We start from the raw sequence: 16,110 nt of genomic DNA on the forward strand, positions 1-16,110 counted from the left end.
GCTTCATCACTTGCTTGCGGGCAACATCTTCACCTATATGATACATCCCATCACTCAGCTTGCATTCTGTTCTACTCTGCGAACTCCCATCCCCGTGACACTCTTGAAAACACTCTGTCAAATAGTACCTGCTGGGAAACAAAGTTCGATGTATTTCTGTAGTAGTAATGGCCTGCAAAACAGTCCAGGTTTCTGTAATAGCAGCAGTAGTAGTGCCCATCTATGGATGCACCAGGGATACTTCTGCTCTTGGGATCCGGCAGAATAAATAGCTCCTTGATCTTTATGTACACAAAGTCGCTGTTTGCTATGTCGTATGCACTGCCTGCATTGGCATACTCCATCCTCCACTCAGGAAACAGCTTCCAGTGGATGATGTCTGGATTCGTTGCTAATGGCGGTTCTGTAGTAAATGGATAGATGCTACCGGCCATCTCTCCTTCGAAGTATGTCGTAAGTAACTCATACTTGTCACTGATGTTGTGGATTTCAAATGTGCCGCAGACAATTTCTTGCTGCTGATCCACAGCATCAATCACCATCTCAATTGTAAACGACCCGCCGCTTGAAAGCTGATTTCCTCTATACCTTGCACCGCTTTCAAGCCCAAAAGACTCTATACAATGCATCGAGAATGCTTCTATCGGCGTTTTATCCATGCATTTACTCCTTTTTATGCTCTGCTCCTGGGCTTACTTGCTAGCTACGAATAGCATAAGGCATTCAAAGTGGATATTGGCTTCACAACTAAGCAAACCATTTAATCAATGCATGATGCACTGGATCAATAAACTGCATTCATGCCTCCCGTCACCCAGCTATGCTGTGCATGCAGATCAATCAAACAGCGCAGCTATCATCGTGCAAATGACACAATTCTGTGACACAGGCGGCACGACATCTAATCTAATTGGACTGCCACAGTGTCAGTAGCAAATATATGAACAATAAGCCATGCATGCATGCACAACCACGAGCAGCAACTTGAACATAAGCAAAGGATATCGCTGCATAAAGTCTTTTCAAAGCAGATGAGTCCGGATGATCCGGCACATCTTGATGCATGCGAGCTCAAAAAGCACTGCTACCATGGGTTTTCTGATCGACTGCTGAGGCCAATGTACTGGAAGGTGTTTCTGTACCACTATAGCAGAAACAAATTCAGGGCAGAGCTCTTCTCAAGCAGACGAAGAGAGCTGTATGAAGCATATGCTGCATCAATCAGTCATCAAGGCAGCAGCATACACAAGCACTACAATTTAATCGAGAACGATGTCAAACGAACATTCATCAGGCCAAGAGTGCATAGAATGAGTGCACAGTCATACACTAGATCATGCGACTTTCTGGATGCTTGCACATCAGATCCAGGAGCAAGCCACAGAAGCGCAATCAAAAGAATATTGATGTGCTATTCAATTGCCAATTCATCAATAAGGTATGTACAGGGAATGAACTTTGTTGCATGTGTTGTGTACTATGTGATGTGTGCTGCGAATGGCACTGGAAGCAGCAGAGACATTGAGTCTGACACGTTTTTCTGCTTTAACAATCTGATGGCAGAGATTGGAGACAACTTCACTGAAGATCTGGACCACAGCAGTGCAGGAATAGCGTACAGAATCGGCATTGTTGCTGGTATTGTCAAGACAGCCGATTCAGAGCTCTACAGTGTCATGAAGAGCAAAGGATTAGACAACTGTATGTTCTGCATGAGATGGATCTTGCTTATGTTTGGATCGTGCTTTGAGATTGATGATGTTGTTTGGCTGTGGGACAGGCTGCTGAGTGATGCATCCAGGTTTGAGATGGTGCTGTACTGCTGTGCATCAATAATCATCCTGATGAGAAACACAATAATTAGCAATGACTTTGACGGATGTATGCAGATGCTCCAGGAATCCTCTATTGTTGATGCCAAGACGATGTTCTACATGGCTGATGGCCTGAGAAGGAAGCATCTCGAAAGTATGCTGCAGCATTGATGCTAATGTAATGGCTCATGCATGGCTTCTGAAACATAATAAGGCAATCGATCAAAAAACAAAGAAGAGCAGTGATGAGTAAGACAAAAAAACGCATTGAGGCATTGTCTGAACTCTTTGAAAGCGAGAAGTCGTACATCAAGGATCTGTTGCTGTGGGAAAGGAGCTTCAGGATGTGGATTCTTGGGTATCCACTGTTTGAGCTCAAGATAAAATACGAGATATGCGATAGAGTGTTTGTCAACATGGAAAGAATCAGGCTGCACCATCAGAGCATATTCGAAGACATGAAGAGGCAGAATCTGGAGATTTATTCGCAAATATCCCACGGGAGCATGCCTGATGATGGCGACTTGTTTGTTTTAGGCAGTGTAGACCATGATACCGAGGCCTTAGCAAAGCTGGAGTACATCTCAATATACGAAAACAGACTGGATGGATTCAAGCTGTATCTTGAGTATGTGCGAGGCCTTTCAAAGGCGCAATTTGATCTTGAAAGGCTGATGGAGTACCATCCAGAGTTTGCAAGCGGCGTGAAGGCATTTCTGAAGAGTCACAATGTTGATTCTCTCGGGATTGAGCATTTTCTGTACAGGCCGTCGCAGAAGCTTGCAAGATACCCTCTTCTGCTGAATGCAGTTGCAAAAAACGAGGAGGACGATGGATTCAGGGAAATGTACCTTGAGCTTATAGAGGGCTTCAAGATGATTACAAAAAGCGTTGATCGCGAGTTTAATGTGTTCAACATGCAATTCACAATATACAGGCTGGGCAAACGCTTCAGATATGACAAGTCCGTCAGGAACCAGCAATGCTTGGGGCTATTCCAGATCTCAAGGAGCTTGCTGAAAGAAGGCAATGTGCTTGCAAGAAGTTTGATGTCTGAAAAGCATGTTGAGTACAAGATGTTTGTGTTTGATCACCTGGTGCTTGCATGCAATATTCCGCAGGACAGATTTGATGAAATATGCATCCGTGAGGAACCAATGCCTATGACACGATTGAGGGTTCTTCGAAGCGATCCTGGCATATTCCCAGATGCAATGCCTGCAGGCATGTATTCCTCGCTATTACTGTTTGTGATGGGAGGAGGAATGGCATTGAAGCTTTACTTCAAGGACGATGGAGAGCGAGACGTATACTACTTCATCATCCAAAAGGCCGTGCTTAAGGCAAATTCAAAGCTTAGCAAGAGCATATCCATCGAGGCGCTGCGTTTGAAGAATGCTGGGCGGATGAAGTATGTGTGGAAGTCCGGGCATAATGCCATGATCAATGATGCAGATAGCAACGAAGATGTGTTGAGTGAAAATAATGAGGATGCTGTCAGTGAGGTGTATTCAATGTACTCTGAAGACAATCCTGACCCTGAGCTTGACGAGGCAATACTTGATTTTATAAAAAAGCGAGAAAGTAGTGCGTTGAAAAGAGCATCAAGCCATGGCACAAGCCAATCTGGAATTGACTTAAGCAGTAACAGTACGGCTGATGAGGAAGCGCTTGATGCCAAAAGCAGTACGGTGACGTATGGCACAATGTCTGGGTGGAGAATGCTGTTTTCAAGGTCTGAATGCTTTACCAGGCATGTTGAGTTTCCGTTACTGGCAGCCATGAGCAGGAATACCGAGAATGCCGACTCCAAGCAGGAAGGCATGTGTATTTTTGCAATGGAGGATGGCGGTGTGTATTACAGGCTCTCTGATATGAAGCCAAGGAAGATACTTGACAGGATGGTAGATAAGGTTGTATACGACTCGATGTATGAAATCCTGATGTACATGTCTGAGTCTGTGCTGTATGTGGCTCATTTTGATCTTGAGTCGCCATGCATCGAGGAGGTGATTCTCAGCAAGAGTGTTGGCAATTTCTTCTACAGCTCGACGAGTGGAGGGTCGTACATTGCATCGATCAGCCCTGAGAGCAGCCAACCAATCTCGGTGTTTCTGTTCCTGATTGGCATGTCGAAAGAATCAATTGATATAAGGTTTCTGAAAAGGATGTGTGTTGGATTCCGAGTGTCTAGTGTTCTGTTCTGCTCAGAGCGAATAGTGCTTGCATGCAGGGACTTTGAAATGATCGACATGGACACGCTTAGGGCCGAGAATGTGCTGAACATGCAAGATCCGTTCCTTCCGATTCTTTTCAACAGGCTTGATGCAGCAATAGCGATCTCGATTCTTCCGATATCGCAGCACTCGTTCCTGATGTGCTTCAGCTCGATGGGTTTTATCATTGATGGGGATGGAAGGCTGAAGAGAATAGGTGTGGTTTTTCTGTGGGATTGCGAGCCAGTTGAATTCAAACTGGCAAAGGGGCATGTGATATGTCTTGGGCATGACTGCGTAAGTGTTTTTGATATGAGGACTGGTGTGCTGATTTTTACAAAGTACCAGAAGGATCTACACTTTGTAGCCGGGAGTTCTGAGCCTTTGCTGCATGATGGCGAGTGCATATACACACTGGTTTTTGAATGAATGCCAACAACCTTAATGGCTCAACTGAAGTATTTAGAGCATATAATGCTTAATTATCAATCGGGCTATCTATATCTGCAAGCATCAAGCATCAAGTAAATGTAAAACAATAAATTTAATGTATTGATCGATGTATTAGAATAAAGCATCATTTGCATATGCTTTGTGCCATTGAGATATTGCAATTGTTCATGGAGCGCCTTTGCATCAGCAAAACCGATTGCATGTTATTGATGAGGCAAAATTTCTTCGTTCAAAATAATGAATGGCTCAACAAAGAGATCAAACCATACTACTTAATGCAGATAAACTCTTGCAATCTTTTATCTGTTTATAAGATTGTCCTGCATGCTTGCTCATGCTATATATCCATGTATGCTTTGGCCATTTCAACCACGTCGCTTGGAAAACCTGCTTTTTCAGCAACCATAATGCCAAAGCTCGTGTCGCAAACACCATCAATAACCTCATACATAAGGAGTGTGCCATCGCTCTTGACTCGTTTGTTGACAACATCTTCTCCGCAAAGCTCCGGAAAGTGTGTTGCACAGAAGCACAGCGCACCTTTGGACACAATATGCTCTTTCACTGCCTGTGCAATGCTCAGTCCGTCTATTGCGCTTGTTCCCCTTCCAAGCTCGTCAATAATAATCAGCGAACTACGCGTGCTCAGGTGGCAAATCCTTGCTATATCAACCATCTCAGCCATGAATGTCGATGCGCCCGTAAACGCACAATCACCGGCGCCAGCCCTTACATATATCCCATCAAATATCGGAAGCACTCCATACTCCGCAGGTATATAGCATCCAATCTGCGCCATTAGAGCAATAACACCACAAGTCTTGATAAATGTGCTCTTGCCTCCCATGTTCGGGCCAGTCACCACACACATTCTCTTTTCGCCCATGCTAACTGTGTTTCTTATGCAGTTTCTGTCCTCAAGCACAGGGTGAAACCCGCTCCTTATCTCAAACACGCGATCGCTGAATACTGGCCTTGAATATCCCGCAACACTTGCCTTGATCGAAAACGCATTGAGTACGTCGATATGTGCAACCAAATGATTAATGCACTCGACATCTGGCAGATACTTCTTTATCATCATCCTAAGCTTCCCAAGCACCACTTCTTCTTCTCTATCTATGCCTGCCTTGATATGTGCTTTCTTTTCATTCATGCACGATAGCATTCGTGTAGTAAACGAAACACCTCCCTTCGTAAGGCTAAGCTCAAGAAATCCTTCCTTCTTGAAAACATCCTGGCTTCTCTGGTACTCTCCCCTTGTACTCCTAAACATCCCTGTACTTGCATCATATCTTGCATGCGGATACACTCTATACACCCTTTCGTATTCTGTATATATTTCCCTATCAACCTCGTCAAGCAACTTCCTAAGCTCGCCAAGCTTATCTGAAAACCCAGGCCTGATTGTGTAGCCACACTCTTCTTCTGAATACACATCAATCATCTTGTTGGCCTCATCCAGAAACAAATCAAAGTGTTTGCAAGCTGCATCAAGTGTGGCTGCAAATGTTTCTCTAAGGCATGCTGACGACCCCAGAACCTTCACAATCCCAGGAACACATCGAATCGCTTCAATCAGCCTGAGCATCTCCTTGAAGCTTATTCGTCCGTTCCAAATCCTTCCAATGTGCTTCTGAAGATCAGGAAATCCCTTCAGCCCTTTTAGGTCAACCTGCATCAATGCTTCTACAACATCCAGCCTCTTCTCAATTGCATCCCTATCAGTCAACGGCTGTAGAAACATCTTCTGGAGATGCCTATGGCCCTGATTGGTAACGCACGAAAACGTACTAAAAACGCAGTGCTCGTCTTCATTCAGCACATTCAGTGCAAATAGCGCATTCTTGTCCACTCGACATACAAATCGCCTAACATACTCCCTATGCTCATATCTCTGTTCATCCACCCTCAGATACTCACACAGCATCCTCGTTGTGTTTCCATTGCACTTTCTCAAGTGACTCGGTATTCCATACCTGTTGAGAAGCTCTTCTGCTCTGGTTGTGTCACAAACCACTTCCACAATGTTCTCCTCATTCAGAATCCCGTAGAGGCCGCTAAACACATCATCATCCTTGAATATGCATGTATACATTGTGGATTCACAACTACCAACAAAACTGATCTCCACACATTCCGCAATCTTCACTGCTGCAACAGAAGGCGTCTGTTTGCTATCAAGAAGCATGTCTGCAAAGTCGTGCCAATTCCCAGGATATCCTTCTCTTACAAGCTCATATCCACTATACTCCTGCACAGCCATTCCTCCGCTCTTTCTTGTAAGCAGCGACTTCATCACCTCCTCTGCCTCTCCTTTTGATATCCTCAGCTCATTCATGCCGCCTTTTCTGACAACATCTCCATGTCCGTGGCCTGTAACATGCCTGATATCGTCATCAAAAACACTGTACCACTCCCCTTTTACAAATACCTTGAACTTGCTGCTATCCAAAGATTTGTAGAATCTTACAAAATCATCACTCATTCAATGGGATATGCTTATTCTCTATCTAAACTAAGTCTAAGCATCAGAAACTCTAATTATTTATTAGTCATGCCCATTATACACACTTGCTTCCACTTTCACTTGCATTAGCACTCAACACAATCATACTCCACTGCTCACGAGCCACAGCACCTGTTCTTGCTCTTCGCACTGTTAAAAAACATTTTTGTCTCATACCGCAGGTGCTCAGACTTTGCAACAAGATCCTCTATCTTGTCATCCCTCTCAAGCACCGCAATCAATGTCTTCGACAGAACTCCTCGTGTCTCCTCAACCTCTTTCTGCACTTGATGCAAAATATGCTTCGACGTGGGATCCTGATACTCCTCAATCAGCTTCTCAATGTTCCCATTCTTCGCCTCCTCAAGAAACTTTAATGCAACCGCTCCTGGATATTCAAAGTTCGAGCATGCAACATATGCTTGATCTCCCTGCACCATCGTAAACAGCTTGTAGCTCTCTTCATTAAACTTATGCACATACTCTTGGAATTTGTATGTCTCCAGTCTCTTAGCAAGTTCATGCGAAATAAAAGTCACCGTCTCCTTCACCTTTCCTCGCGTAAAAAACGAAAACTGCCCGAGGCTAAACACCTTCTTTCGGATATCTCCGCTGTTCACATCAAAAACTATCAGCGAAATCATTCCCATTGCTAGGGTTCACTCCATACTTCTTATGTCCAAACTCACACAAACCATATCTAAACACAAACATTGAATAAATCATTTAATTATCCTCCGGCTGCCGCGCCCATATCCATTCCTTCCATTCCAGAGCCCTTCATGGATTCAGCCATCATAGTCCGTAGGTCATTGGACCTGTTCTCGAGCTCTTCCAGCGAGAAGTCTGTTCCGTTTATCTGCGCAAGCCATGCCTCGTGATCACGGACCGCATTCATCACATTTTCCTTCTGCTCCTGGGGAATATTGGACTTCTCCATTGCACTGCTCACAGAGTGCAGTGTCTGCTCAAACGTATTCTTCTTTCCTATTTTCTCTTTGATCTCCTCGTCAATCTTCTCATGCTCCCTTGCACTCTCCGTCATTCTCTTGATTTCCTCCTCACTCAACCTGCTCTGTGTGTTTGCAACCTCTGTCCACCCATTCTTACCTGTTTGTGTATCCTTTGCCGTGACTTTAAGCACTCCGTTGTGGTCAACTTCAAACGTCACCTCAATCTTCGGCACTCCCGCAGGTGCAGGAATAATCCCATCAAGATTGAACGATCCTATTCGCTTGTTATCTGCACACATCGTTCGATTTCCCTCAAATATATTGATGGTAACCGCAGTCTGGTTGTTCTGGTATGTCGTAAACGTCTCTGTCTTACTAATCGGAATGCTGCTGTTCCTCTCTATCAACACCGTAGATACTCCTCCTGCTGTCTCAATGGACAGATCAAGCGGAATGCAGTCAATCAGAAGCAAGCTCGACCCTCCTGCAAGCGCATCAGAGTATATTGCTGCTGCCTGGTATGCCGCTCCATATGCAACTGCCTCGTCTGCATTCACAGGCTCAATCACCTTCTGTGCTCCAAAGTAATCCGTCAGCATGCTCTTGATCTTCGGTATCCTCGATGACCCTCCCACAAGAATCACCTTCCGGATGCTGTTCTTCGCCTCCTCAAGCGTTCTTTCAAGATTCTGATTCAGCAGTAGCTTACTGCCATCTGTTGAATATTCAGTGCGTGGCACCCCCTTGTACTGTAGCAGGCATCCCTTCACTCTCTCCATGCATCTCTTGAACAGATCGTCACACAGCATCTCAAACCTGGTCCTTGTAACCGGAATAACCAGGTCTTCTACTGCGTGGAAGCATGGAACATAGATCGAGCTGCTTATAGATGAACTCAATACTGCCTTCACTCTTGTGCACTCAGCCCTCAGCCTCAGTATCGAGTTCTCCTTCAGATCCTTCTCGTTCACAGTTGCATTCTTCTTCAGGAACTCCGCAATGCAGTAGTTGATCAACAGATTGTCAAAGTCCTGTCCTCCCAGGAACGTGTCTCCATCCGTCGCCCTTGCTATCCCAAGAGACCCCTCTACCGAGTTAAACTCAAAGTCAAGCACAGACACATCAAACGTACCTCCTCCCAGATCAAACACAAGCACATCCTCCTTTATAGCGTACTTTGCATTGCTCTGTGTCTGCACATGTCCATATGCAAGCGCCGCCGCCGTAGGCTCTGCAAGCAGCCTGACTCTGTCGGGATTAAACCCTGCTATCGTCGCTGCAGCCTTTGTGCTATCTCTTTGCGGCTCACCAAAGTATGCAGGCACTGTCACCACTGCAGAGTCAACAGTCACGCCAAGCTTCATCTCTGCAGCCTTCTTCAGGTACATCAGTACCCTCGCACTGATCTCAATCGGCGCATAGTAGTGGGTAACCCCATCCTTCGTCACCTTGATAGCTATGTTGTCGTTGCTGTCAACATTCGAGTCGTCCTCCTTCCTTGCCTGATGATTGTACTTCACAACCTTAAATGGCCACCTCTTCAGCGACTCCTGGATCTTCGGATCATTATACGATCGTCCAATCATCCTCTTCGCATCAAAAACCACAGACGACATATCGCTCCCAAACATATTCTTCGCTGCCGTTCCAACAACCACATTGTTGTTCTCGTCAAAACACACCACAGACGGCGTCGTCCTCTCCCCATCTGCATTCGTAATTATCTCAATATTCCCATTGAACATCGACCCCACACACGAAAACGTCGTTCCAAGATCAATTCCAATCGCATACGATGTCTTGTTAGGCGTATTAGATTCACTCATCCTATACTGTTAGGGCAATCACTCACTTTTATTCTTTTTTCTTTCGCGATTTTTCAGTTTTTTCTAGAAATCAGCGTGCTCATGCACCACATCCATATCTCATTTCCGCTCTAAAATCCTCAGTAAAGCATTGTCCTTCAAATTAATCACTTTAATTTCTCGTCACCTCATCTCCGTTAGCGCTCTCTTCTCTACATACTTACTCAAAAAGCACCTCAAAGCACCTTCTAGCATACTCAATCACTCGATAGTCTTTGCTCCTCAACACATCAACCAACACCCTCCTCACCTCCTCAATAAGCCTCTTGTCTCGCCTTCTCGCCATCTCGCCAAGTATCACATACACCTCTCTTTGTATCATCATCGAATAGAACCCGTTATACACCGCTTCAATGCGGTTGTACTCGTCCAGCACATGCCGAATCCTCTCAACAACCTCCAAGTACACAACTTCAATGTCATCAAACACAATCCCATAGCACCTCATTAACACACTTTCTCTCCTGTACCGTGCATCCATACCTATCATCTCAAATATCGCCCCATAGCCTTCCTTCAAATCCATCAGCGTCACCTCATCAAACGGCTGCTGTTCAACTCCTCCCTGCTCAAAATACATCTTCTTAACCCCCACAAGCACTCCGTGGTAGAACATCAAAAACTCCAAGGCAATCCTCTCAACCCTCTTCATCTTGCCAACTACCTCGTCTCTTACCTCCATCATTCCATCATCCCCAGGCTCTGCATCCCCAGCCGCACTACTCATCAGCTTGCATGCCTCTGCAAATATCATCTTGCTTCCGTTCACAAACGACACAAACCGATGCCTACTCATCTTTCCCTTCGTTCCACACATAACTCCACGCACCACATCCTCCCACAATCCTTCATCTCCACAATACCTCGCAATATTCACCACCACCTCAGAATATCTCTCTCCGCTTCGTCCCAGCAATAATCCTATCCTTTCAATCAGCATCCGAGACAGCCCTACATCCTCTGCAGAAATCCATGAGACATACACATCCAGCCGAGCATCCACAAAGTCCTCTCCACTTGCAAGCATCTCGATCATCCCAATCACCTTTTCCTGTAGCAGTCTATTTCCTGAAGTAACAAATCTTTCAAGGTAAGGCATCAGCATCCTCAGATCATGCTCCCGAATCAAAAAGCATTTCAGCATCTCAACCATTTCTAAGCATATCGGAAGACTCTTCATCCCTGCAGCCCTTCTGCCGGACAATCTATCCTCATAATCAGCCCTATTAACTCCATAAATCATATCATTCTGCACATTCACTTCATTCACAGGCTCAGCATTGCATACACAATCAATCGGAATTCTTCTCAGCATACTTTTGTATATTTCCTGTATTCTTACTCTCATTCCACTATCCCTCACCTCTAGATCCTTCTTACAAATCTTCATGCCAATCCCCACTTCTCTCTTGCACTCATCACTATCAGTAATACACTTTACAACCATCTTGAACCTTTCCATGCTCAACAGCCTTACCTCATCGTTATTACTGCAAACCCCATCCACTAAAACCTCAAAAAACACATTGCTCACACGCTCATGCCTACAAATCATCTCCACACATCCTCCACTCTCACGGAGCATCAAACACACCGTGTTCAGTTCATCAGAGCCTGACTCTGCAATCAACTGCCTTCCCTTCTCAAAAACCTCGCATATCCCAATCACCGCCTCAGACCAAATCCCATCTGCATCATTCATCCACGCCGCATTCATCATAAGCTCAAGCAAATACCTAACTGCCGTATCTCGCATGATCACTCTGCCGTCGCTCAACTCCTCCCTAAGCATCTCCACATACTTCGTCCATGCTTCCCTACCCTTGCTCTCCATTCGATTCATACCACCAAGGCACTCTCCAACATCCCGCAGAACATACATCAACCTTATGCCCTCATCCTCGCCAACACTACGGCACATCATCCATAAGCATTCAACAATCACTTCAAAATGCCTTCCACTCAGCAAATGACTAAATCCACCAACCATCCATTGAATCAGCAAATACACACTCGAGTAGAGCTCAGGAACACATCCATACCTAACACACTCAACAATCACATCCCATCCCGCTTCCGGTGTCACAAGCCTCAGCACCTTAAGCAGCACTTCCAGCACCTCCTTCTTCTCTGCATCTGCACTTCTCTTCAGCATCCTCTCCATCATCCCAAAAACCACTCCTTCAATCTCAGCACTCAGAATCTCAACATCACTGACATAATCAACAACAATCAAGCAGAAGATCCTTGTGGCATACATTCTATCTTCCTTGCTTTCCTCAATAACCCCATTCAGAATCATCTCAAACATCCTGACATTCAGAGGCTCAACAATCACTGGCTTCATCACATTGAACACAGAGTGTAAAAAATCAATCTTCTCCTTTCCACTCCAGGCATTTTCTGCATTATCGCCATCATGAATCATGCTTACACCCTTCAGCACATAGAACATCTCTTCTGCATCAAAATGCCCGATTGCATCAACAACCAGACCTACACACTCCTTTCCTTCGTCAATAACAACCTTCCAAGACTCCTGCACACCCTTTCTGTTCTCTATTGCACACTGCATCATCTCCTTACAAAACCCTAATCTCATGCCTACACTCAAAAACTTCTCGAGCCGTTCCTTGTCACCAAATCCTGCATAGAAATCAACCGCGGCACACAGCAAATCTTTCACATCATCATGAACACGCCCAGTATCCATCAGCTTTGAAAGCAGCTGCGTAGAAAACTTGTCAAAAAACACCTTTGCGCATGGATTGTACCGTGTTCCATTCAATTCCGCCTGGATGGCCAGCTGCACCTGAAGCGAGCCCTTAATCGATGCAATTACATCCCTGCTTCCCATCTCATCAACAGACATATCTCCAAGAATTCGGAAAAACACCCTTCTGACAGCTATCGCATTAATCCTTGCCAGGTAAACACTCATTCTTCCAAAAAACTCAAGAAACATCTCCCGCTCCAGCTCATCAAACCCATCGTATGCCTTCTCAACCTCACAAAAAAACACTTGAATGCTTTTCTCAAACATCTCACCGTTTCTTTCTGCCAATGCCTCAATCACCTTGTAAATTCCTCCCTTCGACGAGCATCTCTTGCTTACTAGCCGTACCAGCGAATCCATCACATCATTCAAATACACATTCTTAACGACATCATGCACAAAAAGCCCATCCCGCAACGTAATCATGCACAGAGCATCGACCACAAAGTAGCACATCTCCTTCGAGCAAGAAATACAGGCCAAAAGATGCTTCAAGAAACACATTCCATCATTAACTGCCTGCACCGTCCTGCACATCTCAATGCATGGAAGCTGCTCAGACTTCGAGTAATCCACTCCATCCACATTTTCTGCATCACATACTCGCTCATTAATACTCATGTCGCCCTCGCTTTGCACCTTCCTTGCTGGCATAGAATACATCCTAGCAAATACAAAATCAACTAAATGCATCGCTATCGATCTTGCCGCTGTTTGCACCTGCCTACTTTTATCATCTACCATTGCAAGCAGGCTCTTTAGCAAACTCAATGCAACATCTCCACCAAACTCATCGTACCTCATCAAGTAGTAGCTCATTTGAAGAATCTTCATCTTGGACGCCTCGCACCAACTGTTCTCTCCGATTGCACAGACAATCTCCTTTGCATCTTCATAAGCAAACAGCTCGTTCACAAGGAGAATATACACAAAGTCAACAACAAACAGCGGCACATGCTTTCTTGAGCACATCGCATTCATAAACATCTTCACAATCCAGCACTTTTCTTTTATGAAGTGCTTAATCCCCTCGTTCTCGACTCCTTTGATCTCATCCTTTGCCCTGTGGCACATTGCAATCACGTCAGCATCCTCGCATGTCCTCATGAGCCTTTCGATACAGGCATCAACCTCAGCCTTGTCGAGGTACATTTATTTACAGAGGGTTGCTGAGTCGTATTTATTGATTGCCTGAAACGCATGGCGTGCTATGCGCATCAGCAGTAAACATTGCGGCGGTCCACTCGGTTTGTTGCTACGCATGTTAAAATCACAAAATGCAATGCCCTGATGTTCGTCTTCATGGGATTGCCTGTTGACGACGGGCACACACAGCTCACAGAGGATCAGATATGGGGTGAGCATGGCGTGCTTCTCAGCAGAATACCGCTGCCATCGTTCACAGGAGTGTCCCTCGAGGGCATAGTGAACCAGGTAGAGAGGCTTTGCTCGTTGCAGAAGATGTGTGAGGGAGTTCTGAAGACATTCAGCAAGCAGGAGACGGCTGGCGATGCTGAGGAAAGTCGTGCCTACCGGAAGCTTAAGAACATGAAAGATGCGCTCAGGTGGGACGAGGAGTGTTTCATGACGGACTCAATTGATAAGGCAATTGCGCTTCTAGAGAAAGAATGTGCACGGATCAGCGAGAGATTCAACGCAATGCTTGAAGAGTTTAGTTATGCCAAGGCAGAGTGCGAGAAGTTGCAAAGGCTTACAAGGGGGAGCCTGAGTGAAATCAGCCTGAACATCATTGTTGAGAATGACGAGCATTATGAGTTTCTAAAGGTGCTTTATGTTGTGGTGTCGAAGGGAAGGATGAATGAATTCAGAAGAATGGTTGATGAGTCGCCATACATTTCTGAGGATGCAGTTGTAAGCATAAGCAGCGACGAAGATTATTGCCTATTCAAGCTTTATGTGCTGCTGCACAACGAGGACGAAGTCCGGAGCGCAATACACATGGGTGGATTTACAATCAAGGAGCTGGACGAGGAAGGAACATCGTGCACGCAGATTACAAGGGAAAGGCGAGCTGCCGAAGAGAGATACTCGTCATCGGAGGGATGCCTTATAAGGTTTATACATGTGAATCTTGATGATGCACTGAAGATATTAATCCATACAAAGCTGCTCAAGCTGTTTGTGGAGTCTGTGTATAGATACGGGCTTCCCACTGAGTATGCATTTTTTGTGGTGAGCGGGGAAAAGACAAAGATTCTCAAACAGCTGGTGCCGATCGCAAGAGGCTGGCCATCAGAAAGAATTGCATACGACGATGAAGGAGACATTAATGATGAAGAGGATGTCTTCTTTGCACTAGAAGAGCTCGATATCAACCGGAACGATGACTAGGTATGATGCTTGCATCTTGCAGTCCAAGTGATCACCAGTAGCTCAATAGTATCTCCTGCTATACATAATAAATACGATAAAGCATGCTAGTTTATTGTATGCTGCATTGGTATGGTGCTGAGCATTTATTCCTTCCATACCTTTTTGCATTCCATGCATTTGTAAAAGATGGTCATGGGCTCATCTGCACTCCGTGTCTGAAGCTCAACAAACGACACCTGCTCAGACCCGCAATCGCATTTTCTTCCACATTTCATAACAAACTTTGCATTTTCTTGCTCGTCTATCAGTCCTTCACTTTTCTTTGGCTCTATACACGTCGTCTTCGATATCTCTTCAGACATCAAGTACACATACTTGCACATGTTGCAGAACAATCCATTGCCCGATGCTTGCTTCCTTACCACAAGCATGCTTGAGCACAGCGGACAAAACAACATTTCTGGGATAAATCCACAGCAGAATCAATCACGATGCAGACTGCAGAATCAATTGCAATGATTATTATGATTATTCAGCCATTTGCAAAACACACAAGTATACACAGCCACACCATAGGTATACCATAGTGCTTATATTTCACAGACACATCTCTGTTGTATCATCAAAGAAAAACCGAAAAGCATACACTCCTTGCTCTTCGTCAAGCTCTTGATGCATCAGAGTTGCATCAGTTTGCTTGTTCTCAAACCTAAAGCCAATATTGTCGTATGGTTTGCATACAAACACAATATACCGGTATCTATCATCATATTCTTCTACACCCTGCTCAAGGCTACTCACAAAGCGATACTGTGGAAGCTCCTCGGCAAGCTCATATCTTATCACGATGCTATATCCCTTTCTGCCCCCTTGCACCAAACAGCGTATCTCATGCACTGGCACACCTATCCCAGCAGTATTCTCCTTGTTGATCCTTGCATTATGTTTCCTGCCTTCTCTATGGCGTACATAGCTCATCTCTGTAGAATGCCTTGTATTGCAAGTAGCACACACATATCTTCCTGTATCATCTCTAGTCAGATTCTCATCGCTATCTAGGCCATGGACCTCAAAAAACAGTTTCTTGCTTCTCTCTTGCCTATGCCTCCGAATCTCAGCTCCGGTATGAATCTGTATTCCCCTCTTACTCATCCCAGGGATCCATATATCTACTCTGTGTTTTAAATCTA

General features: G+C 45.0%; 10 protein-coding genes across 10 annotated transcripts; 3 read left to right on the top strand and 7 right to left on the bottom strand.

Moving 5' to 3' along the window:
* Positions 1-71: 71 nt before the first annotated feature.
* Positions 72-659, bottom strand: HK407_03g05500 (vacuolar import and degradation protein; the record flags this gene model as incomplete). The annotated part of the gene is made up of 1 exon (XM_060420543.1): positions 72-659. One exon carries the CDS (start codon positions 657-659, stop codon positions 72-74), a length of 588 nt encoding a protein of 195 aa, XP_060277257.1.
* Positions 660-962: 303 nt separating this feature from the next.
* Positions 963-1,985, top strand: HK407_03g05510 (putative GTPase; the record flags this gene model as incomplete). The annotated part of the gene is made up of 1 exon (XM_060420544.1): positions 963-1,985. One exon carries the CDS (start codon positions 963-965, stop codon positions 1,983-1,985), a length of 1,023 nt encoding a protein of 340 aa, XP_060277258.1.
* A 74-nt stretch (positions 1,986-2,059) lies between these two features.
* On the top strand, positions 2,060-4,459 carry HK407_03g05520 (Rho/Rac/Cdc42-like GTPase guanine nucleotide exchange factor; the record flags this gene model as incomplete). Its single annotated transcript, XM_060420545.1, has 1 exon — positions 2,060-4,459. One exon carries the CDS (start codon positions 2,060-2,062, stop codon positions 4,457-4,459), a length of 2,400 nt encoding a protein of 799 aa, XP_060277259.1.
* A 361-nt stretch (positions 4,460-4,820) lies between these two features.
* On the bottom strand, positions 4,821-6,971 carry HK407_03g05530 (MutS-like mismatch repair ATPase; the record flags this gene model as incomplete). Its single annotated transcript, XM_060420546.1, has 1 exon — positions 4,821-6,971. One exon carries the CDS (start codon positions 6,969-6,971, stop codon positions 4,821-4,823), a length of 2,151 nt encoding a protein of 716 aa, XP_060277260.1.
* Positions 6,972-7,108: 137 nt separating this feature from the next.
* HK407_03g05540 (uncharacterized protein) lies at positions 7,109-7,642 on the bottom strand (the record flags this gene model as incomplete). The annotated part of the gene is made up of 1 exon (XM_060420547.1): positions 7,109-7,642. One exon carries the CDS (start codon positions 7,640-7,642, stop codon positions 7,109-7,111), a length of 534 nt encoding a protein of 177 aa, XP_060277261.1.
* Positions 7,643-7,722: 80 nt separating this feature from the next.
* Positions 7,723-9,771, bottom strand: HK407_03g05550 (heat shock protein 70; the record flags this gene model as incomplete). Its single annotated transcript, XM_060420548.1, has 1 exon — positions 7,723-9,771. The coding sequence occupies one exon, from the start codon at positions 9,769-9,771 to the stop codon at positions 7,723-7,725; it is 2,049 nt and encodes a 682-aa protein (XP_060277262.1).
* A 199-nt stretch (positions 9,772-9,970) lies between these two features.
* Positions 9,971-13,738, bottom strand: HK407_03g05560 (uncharacterized protein; the record flags this gene model as incomplete). The annotated part of the gene is made up of 1 exon (XM_060420549.1): positions 9,971-13,738. The coding sequence occupies one exon, from the start codon at positions 13,736-13,738 to the stop codon at positions 9,971-9,973; it is 3,768 nt and encodes a 1,255-aa protein (XP_060277263.1).
* A 150-nt stretch (positions 13,739-13,888) lies between these two features.
* HK407_03g05570 (V-ATPase subunit C) lies at positions 13,889-14,938 on the top strand (the record flags this gene model as incomplete). The annotated part of the gene is made up of 1 exon (XM_060420550.1): positions 13,889-14,938. The coding sequence occupies one exon, from the start codon at positions 13,889-13,891 to the stop codon at positions 14,936-14,938; it is 1,050 nt and encodes a 349-aa protein (XP_060277264.1).
* A 125-nt stretch (positions 14,939-15,063) lies between these two features.
* On the bottom strand, positions 15,064-15,378 carry HK407_03g05580 (transcription factor; the record flags this gene model as incomplete). Its single annotated transcript, XM_060420551.1, has 1 exon — positions 15,064-15,378. The coding sequence occupies one exon, from the start codon at positions 15,376-15,378 to the stop codon at positions 15,064-15,066; it is 315 nt and encodes a 104-aa protein (XP_060277265.1).
* A 139-nt stretch (positions 15,379-15,517) lies between these two features.
* Positions 15,518-16,072, bottom strand: HK407_03g05590 (uncharacterized protein; the record flags this gene model as incomplete). The annotated part of the gene is made up of 1 exon (XM_060420552.1): positions 15,518-16,072. The coding sequence occupies one exon, from the start codon at positions 16,070-16,072 to the stop codon at positions 15,518-15,520; it is 555 nt and encodes a 184-aa protein (XP_060277266.1).
* Positions 16,073-16,110: the final 38 nt, after the last annotated feature.

Source organism: Ordospora pajunii (genome assembly GCF_021821965.1).
Source record: "Ordospora pajunii strain FI-F-10 chromosome Unknown Cg_03, whole genome shotgun sequence".
Classification (NCBI taxonomy): domain Eukaryota; kingdom Fungi; phylum Microsporidia; family Ordosporidae; genus Ordospora; species Ordospora pajunii.